General features: G+C 45.4%; 1 protein-coding gene across 1 annotated transcript in view; it reads right to left on the bottom strand.

The window, feature by feature from the left end:
* BMERB1 (bMERB domain containing 1) overlaps nt 1-19,700 on the bottom strand; it is a 121,156-nt gene that overhangs the window by 6,797 nt on the left and 94,659 nt on the right. The window contains exon 3 of the mRNA XM_030301277.1: nt 4,238-4,311. Coding sequence (XP_030157137.1) covers nt 4,238-4,311 — 74 coding nt within the window. The remainder of the gene's footprint in view (nt 1-4,237; nt 4,312-19,700) is intronic.

Below are 19,700 nucleotides of genomic sequence, written 5' to 3'. Positions count from 1 at the left end.
CGCTGTAGGTTTGAACGTCCCTGGACTCTGCCTACTGAGTATCAGTACTAATCTTGTCTTTATTTAAACTTTTGGTATTTTAGGGGGTGCCTGGGTGGCTCAGTCAGCTAAGCATCAGACTCCTGATTTTGGCTCAGGGCGTGGTCTCCCGGATCGAGCCCAGCATCTGACTCTGCACTCACTGTGACGGCACAGTCAGCTCAGGATTCTTTCTCGCCGTCTCTCTGCCCCTCCCTGCCTCTTCTCTCTCTCTCAAAATAAATAAACATTAAAAAAAAACTTTTGGTATTTTGTTCATCGTGGATTGTGTGTGTGTGTATGTGTGTGTGAGTGTATTTCGGTATTTTAAATATTGCATTAATATATTATTTGCCCTGATTACTGAATTTTTGTACTCCAGCTGTCCTCCTCATCCTAGTCTCAGTCCTGGTTAGTTAGCAACCCCAGGGACTATGTGAAACAAAGACCTTGCTCCCACCCATTTCCACCTGTGTTCCAGAGGCTGCCACAGCCCCGACTGGAGCCTCTGTGGCCTGGAGTGGCTCTGGTTGGTCCCGTGCTCACACACTCATATCTCTTTTGCCTCAGTGGCCCCCACGTGTTCTGCTGCGCCAATGGTGGGCTCGGAAATCTTTCTTCCCTCGACGAAGAAGGCAACCCATGTTCGACCCATCAGAGTTCTCCTGGGAGGCTGAAAATTAGGACACAGGGGTCCTGAGGGTTGGACTTTTGTGTTGGACGATCATGGGAAGGAGACAGGAGTGGCCTTGCTCAGCTCATGTGCTAGAGGGAGAAAATGGAGACTGTGTCCAACATGGAAGGAGAGAGAGAGAATGAGACAGACAGAGACGGGGAGGGAGGGAACATTCTAACAGCTTTCCTGTTTCTGGTTCCAGACCCTTGCGAGGATGGGTGGAGCTTCATGCTGGTATTGGGTTGAATGGTTTCCCACCCACCAAAATGTCATGTCTACCCTGTTTGGAAATAGGATCTTTGGGGCACCTGGGCGGCTCAGTCAGTTGAGTGTCTGACTTCAGCTCAGGTCATGAGCTCACGGTTCATGAGTTTGAGCCACATGTCGGGCTCACTACTGTCAGCCTGTCAGTGCAGAGCCCATTTGGGATCCTCTGTCTCTCTCTCTCTCTCTCTGCCCCTCCCCCGCTTGTGATCTCCCCCAAATAAATAAAATATTTAAAGAAATATTTTATAAAAGAAATAGAATCCTTGTGGGTGTCATTAGTTGAGATGAGGTCATACTTATTAGGGTGAGCCCTAAATCCCATGATTGATGTCCTTGTGAGGAGGGGAGAGGACACACAGATGTACAGGGAAGAAGCCATGGGATGACAAAAGCAGAGACAGGAGCGAGTCAGCTGCAAGCCGAGGAGCACCAAAGACTGCAGGCAGCCACCAGGAGCTGGAAGATGCAAGGAAGGATTCTCTTCTAGAACCTTCAGAAAAAGCACGGCCCAGCCGATGCTTTGCTTGCGGACTTGCGTCCTCCAAAACTGAGAGAGAATAAATCCATGTTGATTTATGCCACTAAGTTCGTGGGAATTTGTTAGGGCGGCCACAGGAAGCTAACGCGATGGCCTTGGGCTCCAGGAGCCTCCCTGATCCTTCCAGTAACTGCCCATTTTGTGGTTCCCTAAGCTTGGGTGGGTTTTCTCCGCGGGATATAAAGCGCAACAGCGGACCCGGCCTGGTGGCTCTTCACCCTGCCTGCTTCTCATAATCACATGACGTTTTAAAAAATGACCAATGCCAGAACCCCACACCAACTGAATCGAGTCTCTAGTAGGTGAGCGTTGTCAGGCCATTGCCGCTTTTTCTCCCTTCTTTTGCTGTTTTCTGTTTGAAATTTGACTTCCTGTGGTACAATTTTATTGGGATATAACTCACATATACCATCACAATTCACCCATCGAGATATGCAGCCATCACCACAGCCGATTTTAGAACAGTTTAATCGAGGCGCCTGGGTGGCTCAGTCGGTTAAGCGTCTGACTCTTGATTTTGGCTCAGGTCATGATCCCGGGGTCATGGGATCCGCGTTGGGCTCTGCACTGACAGCACGGAGCCTGCTTGGGATTCCCTCTCTCCCCTTCTCTTTCTCTGCCCCTCCTCCACTTGCGTTCTCTCTCAAAATAAATAAATAAATAAATAAATAAATAAATAAATAAATATTTTTGTGAAAGAACAATTTAATCACCTAGAAGAGAAACCCCACACCCACTTGCTGTCACCCCACACAGCCTGGCACCTGTGAGTGCTCCTTAGAGGAATGGTGCCGGAAGGACGACGGGCTCCCGCTGTACCCACCACCAGCAGAACAGGAGTGTATTTAAGGCCCAGAGAAACGAAGGTGCTACATCAAGTTCACCAGTCTGGTCAGCCTGGATTCAAACCCAGACCACGGGACTCTAGTGGTTCTCAGACGGGTGGCAATTTCGCACCTCCCTGCCGGGGTATATCTGGCAGACATTTTTCACTGTCACGACTGTGGGGGAGATGCTGCTGGCATCCAGTGGGCAGAGGCCACTGCTAAACATGCTACAGTGCACAGGACAGTGTTCCCCACCCACCCCCCACCCCCCCGCCGGCCCCAGCAAAGAATGGCCCAGCGCCACATGTTCCAAACGAGAAAGCATTTGGAACGGTGTCCTCTTCTACAACGCATTCTGACGGGCTTCCTACTCAATCGTAGCTGCCACTTACTGGTACCCGCTGTGTGCCAGGTCCTGTCTGAGTGACCAGAGTAGGGGATCCTTTTCTCTTCCTCGGCGCATGTGCAGTGCTAGCTCGCAGCCTGCGGCAACACAGCGGCTGAGATATACTTACCAGACGGATAGAAGGGCAAACGTACTCAAGTAGAAGCCCATGGGGTGCTTATCCGGCCTGGGCGGCTCCTCCCCAAGGCCAACGCAAGGTTCCTGGGCCAGAGTTGTGTATCTGCCTCCCATACACCTTTCCTGTGCACCTGCCAGACCTTCACACCTGTGCATAACCCAGCCTGGATGGGCAGGGAAGGCTCTCTTGGGAAACGGGGCCAAATCAACCATGACCTGAAAGAATTGGTAGAAATGTGTGTGTGTGTGTGTGTGTGTGTGTGTGTGTGTGTGTGTGAATCAGGACTCATTCCATATTCTGAAGCAAAAAGACACTTTCCAATGCAATACATATCAAAGCAGATATGATAGCATATTAAACAAGTTGTAAAAGAGATTTGGTAAATTTTAAAAAAAATACCACTTTTCTCATTAAATATTTGTGGATTTAGAAAAGACAATCGTGGCTCATAAAACGGTACTTAGGTTACAAGGTAATAGGCTTATTACTGTCATTTTAAAATGAATTAATATATAAATATGTTACAAGGATGGGTAGGAATGTGTTGAGTTACTGACAATAACAACGGGAATAATTTATTAAGCACTTGTTATAGGATGGGAGCTGTGGTTAGCACCGTATATGTTTTTTCCCTCAGTCTGTCTCACAAGGATCCTATAAAGTACATACCACTATTGTCCCAGTTGACAGGTGACGAAATCGAGTTTTAGTGGAGTCACTTGCTCAAGGTCATGTCATTAATAATCGACAGATCTAGGTTGAACCCCGAAGTCAGAGCTTGTAAAAATACCACACTCTACCTGCCCCCAAACAGAACAGTAACAATCGTTAATACTTACCGGACTTTTGGGGCATCTGGGTGGCTCAGTCGGTTAAGCATCCGACTTCGGCTTAGGTCATGATCTCACAGTTCATGAGTTCAAACCTCACATTTGGGCTCTCTGCTGTCAGCATGGAGCTTGCTTCGGGTCTTCTGTCTCCCTCTCTCTCTGCCCCTCCCGCCGCCCCTCTCTCAAAGAAATAAACATTAAAAAAAAAAATACTTACTGGATTCTTAACCTTTGGGCCAGATATGAAGCTAGGCTCGTGGCTTGCAATGTTCTGTGTATCACAATGAGATTTATACCCAGCGAGTTAAGAGCTATACCTACTCCTACCCCATTTCTGGAAGAAGGGAAACTGAGCCTCAGATAAAGTGACTTTCCCAAGGTCAAAGAGCGGGCCAGAATTAGTACTTGAACCTGGATCCCCCTGATGTGGAGGACTGCACTGCAAGAATGGGGCCGCGGTAGAAGAGATGAACTCTGTCTTCCAGACCCAAGGGGCACCGACAGGGCCAGAGGACTCTGAGCGGCTCCTTAACGAGGGTGGAGTCTCACACGGTTACCTGGGATGGCGACCAAGTTCTGTAGCTCTTGTTTCAGGTCCATAATATCGTTGCAAAGCTGGATGTCATCCATCCTGGGGAAACAGGACACCACACCACAGCAGTTTACATCGACAGAATATTCTACACCCTGAGCACCCCCCGGTTTAAACAAAGGGTTTGGGGGCGGGGGTTGTCCTTTGTAAAGGCCACACAGGCTCTTTATACAAGTTGTGCCTCAAAAGAAGAAAAACAAAACGTGCCTATTGTCACACGACTCAGAAATGATCGATCGCTGTTAATAACACCTTGATGAGAATGGCTTCCTGTCTTCACGTCCTTGCTTCCGTTCCCTTATACCAGCGAGCTCACGCTGCAAATTCGGTGTTTTCTTTACCGGCTGTGTTTCACAATTTTAAGCATTGCAGAAATTCACACTATAGAGAAAATCTCCCTCAATCCTTTAGAAAAAAACCCCATTGTCAATAGTTTGGTATATATTCCGCCAGATTTTTTTTTAAATTTTTTTTTAACGTTTATTTATTTTTGAGACAGAGAGAGACAGAGCATGAACGGGGGAGGGTCAGAGAGAGAGGGAGACACAGAATCGGAAACAGGCTCCAGGCTCTGAGCTGTCAGTACAGAGCCCGACGCGGGGCTCGAACTCTCGGACCGTGAGATCATGACCTGAGCCGAAGTCGGCCACTTAACGGACTGAGCCACCCAGGCGCCCCTATTCCGCCAGATTTTTAAAAATGTTTTTGCTTGTACTATAAGTTGGAACACCATTGTTATTCTACAAACACATCTTGCAATATTTTTAACGTCATGGTATATCTTAGGCATTTTTCCATGTCAGGACATGCAAATCTCATTAAAAAAAATTTTTTTTTAAGTTTATTTTTGAGAGAGAGAAACAGAGCATGAGCAGGGGAGGAGCAGGCAGAGAGGGAGACACAGAATCCGAAGCGGGCTCCAGGCTCCGAGCTGTCAGGACAGAGCCCGACGTGGGGCTTGAACTCACAGACCACAAGATCATGACCTGAGCCGAAGTCAGACGCTTACCAGGCACCCGTAATTTTTAATGGCTGTATACTATTCCATTATACCAATATACAGTGACTTATATAACCATTCCCCTATACACAGACGTCTGGGTTGTTTCTAGGATAAATTCCTAGAAATACATAAATTCCTAGAAAAATTAGTTCCTAGAAATGCAATCATTGGGTCAAGTGACATGAACACTTGCTTATTTATTTATTTAGAGAGTGGGCGAGCACAAGTGGGGAAGGGACATAGGGAGAGAGAAAATCTTAAGCAGTTTCCAATGTGGGGTCCATGCAGGGCTAGATCGCATGACTGGGAGATCATGATCTGAGCTGAAATCAAGAGTCGGACGCTTAAACAACTGAGCCATCCAGGTGCCCCAACCCTTGCATTTTAATTAGGAACTTCCAAATTGCCCTCCAGAGGGATTGTGCCTGATAGTCCCACCAAGAGCATGAAAGGATGGTCACACTTATGACCTCAGCCATCGACTGCATGTGCAATTTTGCATTATGTATTACAGTTTTGTAGGTGTGCTAGGATATTAACTTATATTACTGTAAATAACATGTATACTGGATATCTGGAAATTCAGCAAATCAATTTATAAGGGCTGCTCTAAATTGTTTTAATGTTTATTTATTTACTTATATTGAGAGACAGACAGAGAGAGAGAGAGAGAGAGAGAGAGAGAATCCCAAGCAGGCTCCATGCTGTCAACACAGACCCCAATGTGGGGCTCGATTCCATGAACTGTGAGATTATGACCTGGGCTGAAATCAACAGTCAGACTCTTAACTGACTGAGCTTCCCAGGCGCCCCAGGTTGGCTTTAATTACCATCATATATAGATATTAAAATTTTTTATTTAATTTTTTTCTTAATTTACATCCAAGTTAGTTAGCTTATAGTACAACAATGATTTCAGGAGTAGATTCCTTAGTGCCCCTTACCCATTTAGCCCATCCCCCCTCCCACAACCCCTCCAGTAACCCTCAGTTTGTTCTCCATATTTAAGAGTCTCTTACGTTTTTGTCCCCCTCCCTGTTTTTATATTATTTTTGCTTCCCTTCCCTTATGTTCATCTGTTCTGTATCTTAAAGTCCTCAGATGAGTGAAGTCATATGATATTTGTCTATCTCTGACTGACTAATCTCACTTAGCAAAATACCCCCTAGTGCCATCCACGTAGTTGCAAATGGCAAGATTTTATTTTCTCGTTGCTGAGTAATATTCCATTGTATGTATATATACCACTTCTTCTTTACCCATTCTTCTTTGTCCATATTGATGGACATTTGGGGTCTTTCCATACTTTGGCTATTGTAGATAGTGCTGCTATAAACATTGGGGTGCATGTATCCCTTCGAAACAGCATACCTGTGTCCCTTGGATAAATACCTAGTAGTGCCATTGCTAGGTCATAGGGTAGTTCTCTTTTTAATTTTTTGAGGAAACTCCATACTATTTTCCAGAGTACCTACACCTGTTTGCATTCCCACCAGCAGTGCAAAAGGATTCCTCTTTCTCTGCATCCTCCCCAACATCTGTTGTTGCCTAAGTTGTTAATGTTAGCCATTCTGACAGGTGTGAGGTGGTATCTCATTGTGGTTTCGATTTGTATTTCCCTGATGACAAGTGACATTGAGCATTTTTTCATGTGTAGGTTGACCACCTGGATGTCTTCTTTGGAGAAGTGTCTATTCATGTCTTTTGCCCATTTCTTTACTGGATTATTTGGTTTTTGGATGTTGAGTTTGATAAGTTCTTTACAGATTTTGGATACTAATCCTTTATCTGATATCTTGTTTGCAAATGTCTTCTCCCATTCTGTCAGTTGCCTTTCAGTTTTGCTGATTGTTTCCTTCACTGTGCAGAAGATTTTTATTTTAATGAGTTCCCAATACTTCATTTTTGCTTTTGTTTCCCTTGCCTCCAGAGACTTGAATAAGAAGTTGCTGCGGCCAAGGTCAAAGAGGTTTTTGCCTGCTTTCTCCTTGAGGATTTTGATGGCTTCCTATCTCACATTAGGTCTTTCATCCATTTTGAGTTTATTTTGTGTATGGTGTAAGAAAGCGGTCCAGGTTTATTTCTCTTCATGTGGCTGTCCAATTTTCCCAGCACCACTTGCTGAAGAGACTGCCTTTATTCCGTTGGATATGCTTTCCTGCTTTGTCAAAGATGAGTTGGCCATACATTTGTGGGTCCATTTCTGGGTTTTCTATTCTGTTCCATTGATCTGAGTGTCTGTTTTTGTGCCAGTACCATACTGTATTGAGGATTACAGGTTTTGAATACAGCTTGAAGTATGAGATTGTGATGCCTCCTGCTTTGGTTTTCTTTTTCAAGATTGCTTTGGCTATTCGGGGTCTTTTCTGGTTCCATACAAATTTTAGGATTGTTTGTTCTAGCTCTGTGAAGAATGCTGGTGTTATTTTGATAGGGATTGCTTTGAATATGTAGATTGCTTTGGGTTGTATCGACATTCTAAAAATATTTGTTCTTCCTATCCAGGAGCATGGAATCTTTTTCCATTTTTTTGTGTCTTCAATTTCTTTCATAAGCATTCTATAGTTCTCAGTGTATAGATTTTTCACCTCTTTGGTTAGATTTATTCCTAGGTATTTTATGGGTTTTGGCGCAATTATATATGGCATCGATTCCTTGATTTCTCTTTCTGTTGCTCCATTCTTGGTGTATAGGAATGAAACCGATTTCTGCGCATTGATTTTATATCCTGCTACTTTGCTGAATTCATGGATCCTTTCTAGCAGTTTTTTTGGTGGAATCTTTTGAGTTTTCCATATGGAGTATCATGTCATCTATGAAGAGTGAAAGTTTGACCTCCTCCTGGCCAGTTTGGATGCCTTGTATTTCTTTGTGTTGTCTGATTGCTGAGGCTAAAACTTCCAATACTATGTTGAATAACAGTGGTGAGAGTGGACATCCCTGTCTTGTTCCTGACCTTAGGGGGAAAGCTCTCAGTTTTTCCCCATTGAGGATGATATTAGCGTTGGGTCGTTCATATATGGCTTTTATGATCTCAAGGTATGGTCCTTCTATCCCTACTTTCTTAACGGTTTTTATCAACAAAGGATGCTGTATTTTGTCAAATGCTTTCTCTACGTCCACTGAGAGGATCATGTGGTTCTTGTCCTTTCTTTTATTGATGTGATGAATCACACTGATTGTTTTGCAGATATTGAACCAGCCCCGCATCCCAGTTATAAATCCCACTTGGTCGTGGTGAATAATTTTTTTTCACGTATTGTTGGATCCGGCTGGCTATTATCTTGTTGAGAATTTTTGCATGCATGTTCATCAGGGAAATTGGTCTATAGTTCTCCTTTTTCTTGGGGTCTTTGTCTGGATTTGGAATCAAGGTAATGCTGGCTTCATAGAAAGAGTTTGGAAGTTTTCCTTCCGTTTCTCTCACTTGGAACAACTTCAAGAGAATAGGTGTTAACTCTTCCTTTAATGTTTGGTAGAATTCCCCTGGAAAGCCATCTGGCCCCGGAGTCTTGTTTTTGGGGAGATTTTTGATTACTAATTCGATTTCTTTACTAGTTATGGGTCTGTTCAAATATTCTATTTCTTCCTGTTTCAGTTTTGGTAGTTTATATGTTTCTAGGAATTTGTCCATTTCTTCCATATTTCCCATTTTATTGGTGTATCATTGCTCATAACAAACTGCTATTATTGTTTGTATTTCCGCTGTGTTGGTTATTATCTCTCCTCTTTCATTCTTGATTTTATTATTTGGGTCCTTTCCTTTTTCTTTTTGATCAAGCTGGCTAGTGGTTTATCAGGTTTGTTAATTCTTTCAAAGAACCAGCTTCTGTTTTCATTGAAACTGGGTTTTTTTTTTTTTTTCCGATAGCGTTGATTTCTGCTCCAATCTTTATTATTTCCTGTCTCCTACTGGTTTTGGGTTTTATTTGATGTTCTTTTTCCAGCTCTTTAAGGTGTAGGGTTAGGTTGTGTATCTGAGGCCTTTCTTCCTTCTTTAGGAAGGCCTGGATTGCTATATACTTTCCTTTTATGACCGCCTTTGCTGCGTCCCAGAGGTTTTGGGTTGTGGTGTTACCATTTTCATCGACTTCCATATACTTTTTAATTTCCTCTTTAACTTCTTGGTTAGCCCATTCATTCTGTAGTAGGATGTTCTTCAGTCTCCAAGTATTTGTTATCTTTCCAATTTTTTTCTTGTGATTGATTTTAAGTTTCACAGCGTTGGGGTCTAAAATATGCACGGTATGATCTCGATCTTTTTGTATTTGTTGAGGGCTGATTTATGTCCCAGTATGTGATCTATTCTGGAGAACGTTCCATGTGCACTGGAGAAGAATGTATATTCTGCTGCTGTAGGATGAAATGTTCTGAATATATCTGTTAAGTCCATCTGGTCTAGTGTGTCATTCAAAGCCATTGTTTCCTTGTTGATTTTCTGTTTAGATGATCTGTCTATTGTTGTAGGTGGGGTATTGAAGTCCCCTACTATTATGTTATTATTATCAATGAGTTTCTTTATGTTTGTGGTTAATTCATTTATATTTGGGTGCTCTCACATTTGGAGCATAAATGTTTATGATTGTAGGTCTTCTTGGTGGATAACCCCCTTAATTATGATATAATGCCCTTCTTCATCTCTTGTTGCAGTCTGTATTTGAAAGTCTAGATAGTCTGATATAAGTATGGCAACTCCGGCTTTGTTTTGTCGAACATTAGCATGACAGATGGTTCTCCATCCCCTTACTTTCAATCTGAAGGTGTCTTTAGGTCTAAAGTGGGTCTCTTGTAAACAGATAGATAGATAGATAGATAGAGCTTGTTTTCTTATCTGTTCTGTTACCCTATGTCTTTCGTTTGGAGCATTTAGTCCATTGAAATTTAGAGAGACTACTGAAAGATATGACTTTATTGCCATTATGTTTCTTGTAGAGTTGAAGTTTCTGGTGGTGTTCTCTGGTCCTTCCTAGTCTTTGTTACTTTTGGTCTTTTTTTTTTTTTTCTTTTCTCTCCTCAGAGAGTCCCCCTTAAAATTTCTTGCAGGGCTGGTTTAGTGGTCACGAACTCCTTTAATTTTTGTTAAGCTGGGAAACTTTTGAGCTCTCTATTTTTTTTTTAACGTTTATTTTTGAGACAGAGAGAGACAGAGCATGAATGGGGGAGGGTCAGAGATAGGGAGACACAGAATCCGAAACAGGCTCCAGGCTCCGAGCTGTCAGCACAGAGCCCGACACTGGGCTCGAACTCACGGACCGCGAGATCATGACCCGAGCTGAAGTCGGCCGCCTAACTGACTGAGCCACCCAGGCGCCCCTTGATCTCTCTATTTTGAATGACAGCCTTGCCGGATAAAGAATTCTTGGCTGCATATTTTTCCAATTCAGCACGTTGAATACAACCTGCCACTCCTTCCTGACCTTCCAAGTTTCTGTGGCTAGGTCTGCTGCAAACCTGATCTGTTTTCCCTTGTAGGTTAAGGATTTTTTTTCCCTTGCTGCTTTCATGATTCTTTCCTTGCCTGAGTATTTTGTGAATTTGACTATGATATGCCTTGTTGATGGTTGGTTTTTGTTGAATCAATAAGCACTCCTCTGTGCTTCCTGGATTTTGATGTCTGTGTCTTTCCCCAGGTTAGGAAATTTTTCTGCTAAGACTTGCTCACATAACATTTCTACCCATTTTTCTCTCTCTTCGTCTTCTGGGACCCCTATGATTCTGATGTTGTTCCTTTTTAATGAGTCACTGATTTCTCTAATTCTTAAATTGTGCTCTTTTGACTTAGTCTCCCTATTTTTTTTTTTTCTGCTTCATTATTCTCCATAAGTTTGTCCTCTATATTGCTGATTCACTGCTCTGCCTCATCCATCCTTGCCACCACGACATCCATTCAAGATTGCAGCTCAGGTACAACATTTTTTATTTCATCCTGACTAGGTTTTACCTCCTTTATCTCCACAGAGAGGGATTCTAATCTATTTTCAACCGCAGCTAGTATTCTTATTATCATGATTCTAAATTCTGATTCAGACATCTTGCTTATATCTGTGTTGATTAAGTCCCTGCCTGTCATTTTTCCTGCTCTTTCTTTTGGGGTGGATTCCTTTGTTTCATCATTTTTAAGGAAGAAAAGGAATAAGGTAAAAAAAATCGAAATTAAATAATTAAACACACACACACACACACACACACACACACAAATGAAATAAATGATGCTAGATCCTAGGTGTGTTTTGGTCTGGTTGTTGAAAGGAGCTTGATAAATTAGAGAAAAAAGCGGGGGGGGGGGGAGGAAAACGTTTGAGAATTTGAAAAAATGAATACAATAAAATGAAATGATGGAAGTAAAATAGAATTCGAAAATTTACAAAAAGGTAAAAAATATAGTAGAAAAAATTAAAGAAAAATATTCTTAACAAAACTGAAAATAAAACTAATTTTTTTCTCTTTCATATTCAAGAAAAGAAACGAAAGAGAAAAAAAAAGAAAACTGAATAGATGGACCAGTGAACAGACTGAAATATGATTGAAATTACCTGGTTTTCCCCTAGAAGTCAAACTATGAAGGGCTTTACAGTATGTAAACTAGGCAGGCGGAGAGACTTGCGTTCCTGAAGAGCAAGGTTGGCCCAGTAGGGCGGGGCTTAGTGTAATGACTTCGTTCTCCACTAGATGGCGCTGCTCTGCTTACTGGAGGGGATTTTTGTGGGGCTTGCAGGTGTGTATGCGCATGCGTGGGAGCGGTAAAAATGGCGTCATCCATCTACCCAGTCTCTAGTATAGAAATCTGTCCTCTACCCGACCAGCAATTGCGCGCCTGTCCTTTGCCTCGGGCTTCCATTACCGCCCCCCCCCACGCCGTCCGTGACCAAGCCGTCAGGTTGCCAGGCGCCACCTCCCTCCTGAGTTTTATCTCCGTCGCGGCTGTGGGCTGTGTTTCCCGACCCCTCCCTTTGGAGGGACTGCGGCTCCACCCGCTCGGATCCTCTCCGGGAGGGTCTCCCGGAGCAATGGCCGGTGGCGGCCTCACCCAGGAACGTTCGCGGGACTGCTGCTGCTGCCAAGCCCAGAGACCGCGGCAGGGCTCCAGCCCGCCCCAGAGAAAGTTCACGCGATCGCGTAGCAGCGGCCTTTCAGGGATCATGGAAAATCACAACACGCATCTGGCCCCAGGCTTCGCCCTTAACGACCTTGTTCCACCACCAGCGAATGTGGTTGTTCTCCGGGGTCTGCTGGGCCCGGGTGGCCACACAGCCTCGACCAGATGTCCTCCCAGCAGGGGAACCGCCTCTCCCCGTGTGGCCTGAGGATAACTGGACTTCACTCCGCACCTGGGGATCCTCCCTTCTCACCAGAGCCCCTCCAGGTAAGGAGCTGCGGAGTTTCAGACTCTGCCCTCCCCTGTTTGTAGCGTCTTAATAGAATTTCAACCCTCTCCTTTCTCCTTTCTCCCTTTTAGTTCAGTCCCTGAGGCTGTTTCCGCTTTTCCATTTTCTCTCCAGCTGCTGTTGGGGGGAGGGGGGTCTTTTCCCAAACTCTCCCCCGTCTCTGTCCTCTCTCCACAAGCAAAAACAGCTCCCTGATCTCCACAGCTTCTCTCTCCCCCAGTTCACCTCTCTGCACTGCATACCTGCTGAATTCTGTGGTTCAGGTTGTGTCGACTGTTGTGTTAATCCTCAGATCACTTTTCTAGGTGTGCAGGATGGTTTAGTGTTGATCTGGCTGTATTTCATAGATGCGAGATGCAAAAAAACTTCCATGCTGTTTGCCATCTTGGCTCCTCTCCCAGCCCCCTATCTTGATTACTTAGGGGGGTTTTCAAGTTGGGTTTTTTGGGGGGTGCTATTTTAGCTACTATTGGATGCACATGGATTCACATAAGGCTTTTTCTTCATGTTGGATTTTTTGGAGTGGGGGCCATGGATTCTCAGATGTGGTACCACAGAGTAGAAAGTACTAGACATGGCTATGGCCATTGAGACCTATTTTCAGATCATTCCCCCGTATGGTGTGGAGGGGCTGCACCTTCATTCTGCAGGTGTTTGTCGAACATTTCCCATGCCCACCAGTGTCGTGAGCTCCAATCATGCGGCAGCCTCCTCTGCCCCCATGAGCCGAATTTAGGTGACAGAGGGTGACCACATATCTACTAGAATGTCACATGCTCTGAAGAAGAGTAAAGAGAGGGGCCGGAGGCTGGGCGGCCAATTTGAACACATCACCCTACTACCCCAGGATGAGAGAGAGGGGAGCGTTCGTGTTCTCGAAAGACTCGACTGAATCCACACAGCAAGTGCCAGTGGGTCCACTGATCTTTCTGCCTCTTTGCGTGGGTCCCCTGCCACCATTCAGAAGGGCCATCCACACACCAGCTTGGGTCTCCCTGCCTTTGCCTGTCGAGAATCGCCCGTCTTACCCCTTCCAATCCCAGCTCCTGGCTTTCGGGACAAGCCGCAGGATCACGTCCCTGTTGCCAGAGGCCCTCCAAGCATTTGTCAGGCCCTGCCCTAAAATGTCCTAGCAGGTGGCAGCTGCCTCGAGTGAGCGTGGGGGCTCGCCAGAAGGGCACAGCCTGTTCCCATGGGCTCCTATCGGCGACTGTTCAACTGGAGGCACTCCAGAATCCATCTCCACATCAGCTGCAGAGATCAGGCTGTATCAGCAGCTCTGATGAGGATGCTTTTGGTCCCCAGGGATATTAGGCAACGTCTGGAGATGTGATGGTTGTGACAACTGGGTGTGTGTGGTGACTGCCGCTGGCATCTACTGGGTAGAGTCCAGGGATGTTGCTAAACATCCCACAGGGCACAGGACAGCGTCTCATTGGAGAATTCTCCAGTCCAAAGTGCCAGTCACGTTCACATTTAAATATCTTGGGTTGTAACCACAGAATTGAGACGGGCTCTGGACTGATCGTTTTTGAGAGATGAAAGAAAGGCAGAGAGAGGAACAAAAGAGGGACAGACGGTGGTCAGAAGCCAGAGCACTGGCACCAAAATTGCTCTAGTTCAAAGAGGCCGTGCACCAGCAACTTAACCTCTCTGTCCTCACTTTTTATTTTTTTAAGTTTATTTATTTATCTTGAGAGAGATCATGAGTGAGCAGGGGAGGAGCAGAGAGAGAGAGAGAGAGAGAGGGAGAGAGAGAAACCCAAACAGGATCCACTCGCTGTCGGCACAGAGCCTGACGTAGGGCTCCAACAAACCGGGAGATCATGACCTGAGCCGAAATCAAGAGTCTCCGGGATGCTTAGCCTACGGAACCACCCAGATGCCCCTCACTCTCCTCATTTTCAAAACGGGTATAATAACAGTCCTGCTTCCCAAGATTATTCTGCATGTCAAGTGCCGAGCACAGGCCTGGGACACATAGAGTAAAATGCTCAATCATTGGTATCTATTATAATTATTAGCTATGACAAAGAAGCAGACAGAAAAAGAGGGAAAATTATGCTGGGGAAATATCTGACAAAGGCAGCTAATGTGTCTCACCTTGAAAAATAATAATAATCTTTATTGGTTGTACTCTTCTATGTACAAAAGTTTTTTAAGTTTATTTATTTATTTTGGGAGAGAGAGAGCATGAGCAGAGGAGAGGCAGAGAGAGAGGATCCCAAGAAGACTCCGCACGGTCAGTGCAGAGCCCGATGTGAGGCTCGAACTCACGAGCTGTGAGATCATGACCTGAGCTGAAATCAAGAGTCAGATGCTTAACCAACTGAGCCATCCAGGCGCCCCTCTATGAAAGTTTTAAAATGAATTCTGTTCTGCTTGTAGAACAGAATTGGGAAATACAAGCGAGTACCAAGAAGGAACCTAAAATTACACATAACCTTGACCTCCTGTGCACCCAGAGGCCATTGTTCCACTCTGAGTATCTCCTCGTAGCTCATGCCAGTCCGTTTCCTTTCTGTAACCCACGTGTTACAGAACACTTGCCCTGGGAGGCCTCAGCCCTCGTTCTCTGTCCTCAAAACTGCAGTTTGAGTTCTCTCAAACATCTTCAAATCCACCACCATCAACAGGTAAGGTGGAATTCTCGTGAAGGTCTCATGGGGAGCCATGCTGCAGATCGTCATTATTAGGCAGCGCTATGTTTTCCTCATGTTTCTCTCTTGTTACCAGCTTCTGTCTCTTCTCTTTCTCTCCCTTCCTCTTCCATCCACCTTACAGCCAAAGGAGGAGGCCCTCCCCGCCCCAGCCCCATCCCAAACAATTCAGCTCTGGTCTTCAACTTACAAACCCCTGTTGGCAAAACCCAAAGCCTGGTGGTTCTTTGAACGTCCCACCAGGAAAGGAGCTTGTACCCTCATCCCCCTCCCCAAACTGTCAGACTGTTCACCTAAATAAAAGTCAAGTCTTTCTCTGGAAGATGGAGGGATGGGTTCCACCATTAAGAGAAACAAAAGGTCAACATTTATTGAGCATTTACTATGTGCCAGGCACTGTCCTCAGCATTTTCTTTTTTTTAATTTTTTTAATGTTTGTTTATTTTTGAGAGAGAGACACACACACAGAGCATCAGTGGGGAAGGGGCAGAGATCAAGGGAGACACAGAATCTGAAACAGATTCCAGGCTCTGAGCTGTCAGCGCAGAGCCTGATGTGGGGCTCGAACTCATGAAGCGAGAGATCATGACCTGAGCTGAAGTCGGATGCTTAACCAGCCGAGCCACCCAGGCGCCCTGTCCTCAGCATTTTTTGTGCATAAACTAATCTGAATTCTCACAACCGTCCCATGAGAGAGGTGTTTTTATCTCCATTTCACAGAAGAAGAAATGGAAGTCAAGCAACGTGCCCAAAGCCCCACCCTGGAATGTGGCAGCTGAGGTTCAGCCTGAGCTTATGCTTATGATGGCTTCGCCATGGTGTCCCTTCTCCATGTGGCTCCATGAGCTGCAGCCGACATGGTTCGTGGCCCATTGAACTGACCTTTGCTCTCCATCTTCCTCTCAGAGCCCTGATTTGTTCAGGAAGCAATGTCCTCAGCCCCCAAGGGAAGCCAGTTGACTTCGTAAGCTCAGGCTGCTATAATAAAATGCCATGGATTGTGTGGTTTAAACAGAGAACGCTGATTTCTCACAGTTCTGAAGGGCTGGGAAGTCCAAGATCAAGAATTCAGCCATTCCATTCCTTGTGTGAGGGCCTCCTTCCTGGTTTGCAGGTGGCCACCTTCTTGCCATATCCTCACATGGTGGAGAAAGAGAGCGTCTCTCTGGGGTCTCTAGTGTAAGGGCCCTAACCCCATTCATGGGGGTTCTACCCCCATGACCTAAGTACCTCCCAAAGGCTCCACCTACAAGTACCATCACATTGGAGATTAGGGCTTCAACATACGAATTTCGTGGCAGGGTTTGATGGGGGAGGAAATTCAGTCCACATCAACAGGTATGGCAGTCCCGTTTGCCTTTGCTGGACATCTACTTGTCTAGCTCCGTTGCAACTGGAGGTAGCCGTGACACCTGCTTCGGGCCAATGAGATGGAAGAGGAAGTCTGCTTGGGAGGGCGGGCTCCTGGGAAGGATGATGTGAGTCCCGAGTTCTACCCCACTCCTAGTCCTAACGCACCAGCCATCTCACTGTGGTGAGAGTGGCAAGGGGAAGTCGAGGAAAGAGCCACCCTGCTGACTCTCAGACCAGCTGCATCTGGACTCCCTGTTAAGAAACTATTAAATGTCCTTACAATTTAAAGAGTGACCAACTGTTTTGGTTTGCCTGGAACTGTCCCAGTTTTAGTACTGAAATTCTGATTTCCCAGAAAACCCCTCAGTCCCAGGCAAACTAGGACCATTGGGCACCTTCGATTTAAGACACTATTAATCGAATGTTCTGTTACTCGCAGCTGAACACATCTTCAGTGATACATGTGTGCGGATACGTGCGCTTTTAATAAAACATATGTATGCTCTGCTCATTGCAAGCATCATAGCGTGACGTATTTCAATGCCATTAAATAATACTGTTAAGAAAGCATTTCAGTGGTTCGTGCAAAGCATTTTTGAAGCTTGGCTGGAAGTTCTGAATAAGCCACAGCCCATTTCTCTACGGGAATAGAGCTGAGCCCTGGAAATCAAACTCTGCTGCTGCCAGCTCATTCCCAGAAAGAGAGAGAGAGAGAGAGGAATGGCACCTCCAAGAACCTGATTAATGCAACAGCGAGAAGAAGCCAGCCGTGTCATTCTGCATCCCAGTTTTTCATGCTGGAACGATGGAGGAAATTGGTCATTTTACCAGCTCTGGATGGGGAGAGGTGATCACGCTCTGTCAGAATAATAGTGCGGCTGCTTTACAAAATATCTTTGAAAATGACATGGTCTGGAGCCTAATGGGAACCTACCAGAGACCACAGTGTGAAGGTAGACCACAGTGTGAAAGGAAAGGGTTGACTTTTAAAAACAACATTTATCTGGCTCCTTCTTTTATAAATTATGGATGTAGTGGTGTTGTTGGGATGGGTGAGAAGTAACATCCACCCAGAGATGAAGCCCTGGGTTTAGGGGAAGGAGCCTGGACCCCAGCCCAAGACCCACTGTCAACCTCTCCGACGGCTAAAAGAAAAAAATCTGTTTTTCTATACACTCTACACTTCTGATACCAAATGTGTGCAATTTTTTCCACACCGAGCAATTCTCCAATTCTTGGTGGACCCTGACTGGCTGTCCTACAGTTTAACTAAATTCTGATACTCACTGTCTGGGGTTAGAACAGACCCCAAGGTTAAGGGCTTCAGTCCCATAAGACCACCCTGGCTTCAGATGCCAGTCACAAGCCCAGGTTACCTGTACCTCTGACCAACTGGCCATACGTCAGGGGTTCCCGTGACCCCACTCCTCAAGCTCAATACTTTGCTAGAACTGCTTATAAAATTCAGAGAAACATTTATTTACATTTTCTGGTTTATTATAAATGATATGAAGGATACAGATGAACAGCCTGATGAAGAGGAAACACAGAGCAAGGTATGGGGAAGGGGCCTGGGGCTTCTATGCCCTCTCTAGGCTCTCCAAACATCATACTTTTTTTTTTTTTAAGTTTATTTACTTAGAGAGAGTGCATGCAAGTGGGGCAGGGTCAGAGAGAGAGGGACAGAGAATCCACGTTGTCAGCGTGGAGCCAGATGAAGGGCTCAAAGTCACAAACCATAAGATCGTGACCTGAGTCAAAATCAAGAGTCAGATGCTTAACCAACTGAGCCACCCAGGCATCCCAGCATGATCACTTCTTTAAAACAATTTTTTTTAATTTTTTAAGTTTATTTATTTATTTTGAGAGAGAGACAGAGAGAGTGAGTGGGAGAAGGGCAGAGAGAGAGGGAGAGAGAATCCCAAGCAGGCTCTGCACTATAAGCGCAGGGCCTGATGTGGGGTTTGAACTCATGAACCATGAGATCACGACCTTAGCCGAAACCAAGAGTCGGAAGCTTAACCGACTGAGCCCCCCGGACGCCCCCAGTACGATCAATTCTTAAGTCAGCCTCCAGATCCTCTCCCTTAGTCTTTCTGGTGATCTGCCCCCATCCTGCCATCTAGGGGCCCCAGCCACCAGTCATCTTATTAGCATACAAGGAGACACTCTAATCACCCAGGAAATTACCAGGGTCTCATGTCAAAGACCAAATAGTAGAACAAAAGATACTCCTGGCATCTCCTATCCCTCAGGAAAGTATAAGAATTTCAGGAGCTTTGTGTCAGAAACTGGGGTTTGTGTCAGAAACTGGGGTCAAACCCCAGACATATTTCTTCTTATGCCACAATGACTTTGAGCAAGTGGTTCCTCCCCCAGGACCCCCAGGACCTGTGTTCCCTCATGTATGAAATGAGGGGATCCCTGGGGCCATGTCCTGCTAGCACATAGAGGAAATAATGTGCTTAGACCCAGCCAGACCTGAGAACGTCCTCAGTTCCACGGTTCACTGACTGTACAACTTGGGCAGTGTGAGAAAAAAGCCACTGCCCCAGTCAGAGGAGGGACCTGGAGACTCGGAGCACAGTGAAGCGGGGCTTTAATTAACATTCTTGCAAGAGCAGATGTCGGATGGAGGACGCACTCGAAGTGGTTACAGCAGACAACTTATCTCCCAACATCAAGTCCCTCTCCTGATTCCTCATTGGCTGAGTACTACAGAGGTGACAGCCTTATCTGGTTGTCACCTATGCCTGTGCAAGGCAAAAAGTCGTCTGATTGGAACAAATGATCCTTGAGGTGACAGAGACTTCGGTTCTTTGGCGCATGCTCATTGCAAAGCCGGCGAAACATACACCTGCGAAATGGAGAAGGGAAGAAGAACCAGGAAGTGAAATATCTATGGGTTTGGGGCTCCATTGTGCCAGGGGTGCGGTGGGGGGGGGGGTTGTAAACCTATTGTTTAATAAAAATTTTTTAATGCTTATTCATTTTTGAGAGAGAGACAGAGAGAGAGAGACAGAGTGC

This window comes from Lynx canadensis, chromosome E3 (genome assembly GCF_007474595.2).
Source record: "Lynx canadensis isolate LIC74 chromosome E3, mLynCan4.pri.v2, whole genome shotgun sequence".
Lineage (NCBI taxonomy): Eukaryota > Metazoa > Chordata > Mammalia > Carnivora > Felidae > Lynx > Lynx canadensis.
This window is presented reverse-complemented; position numbering and strand designations above follow the sequence as displayed.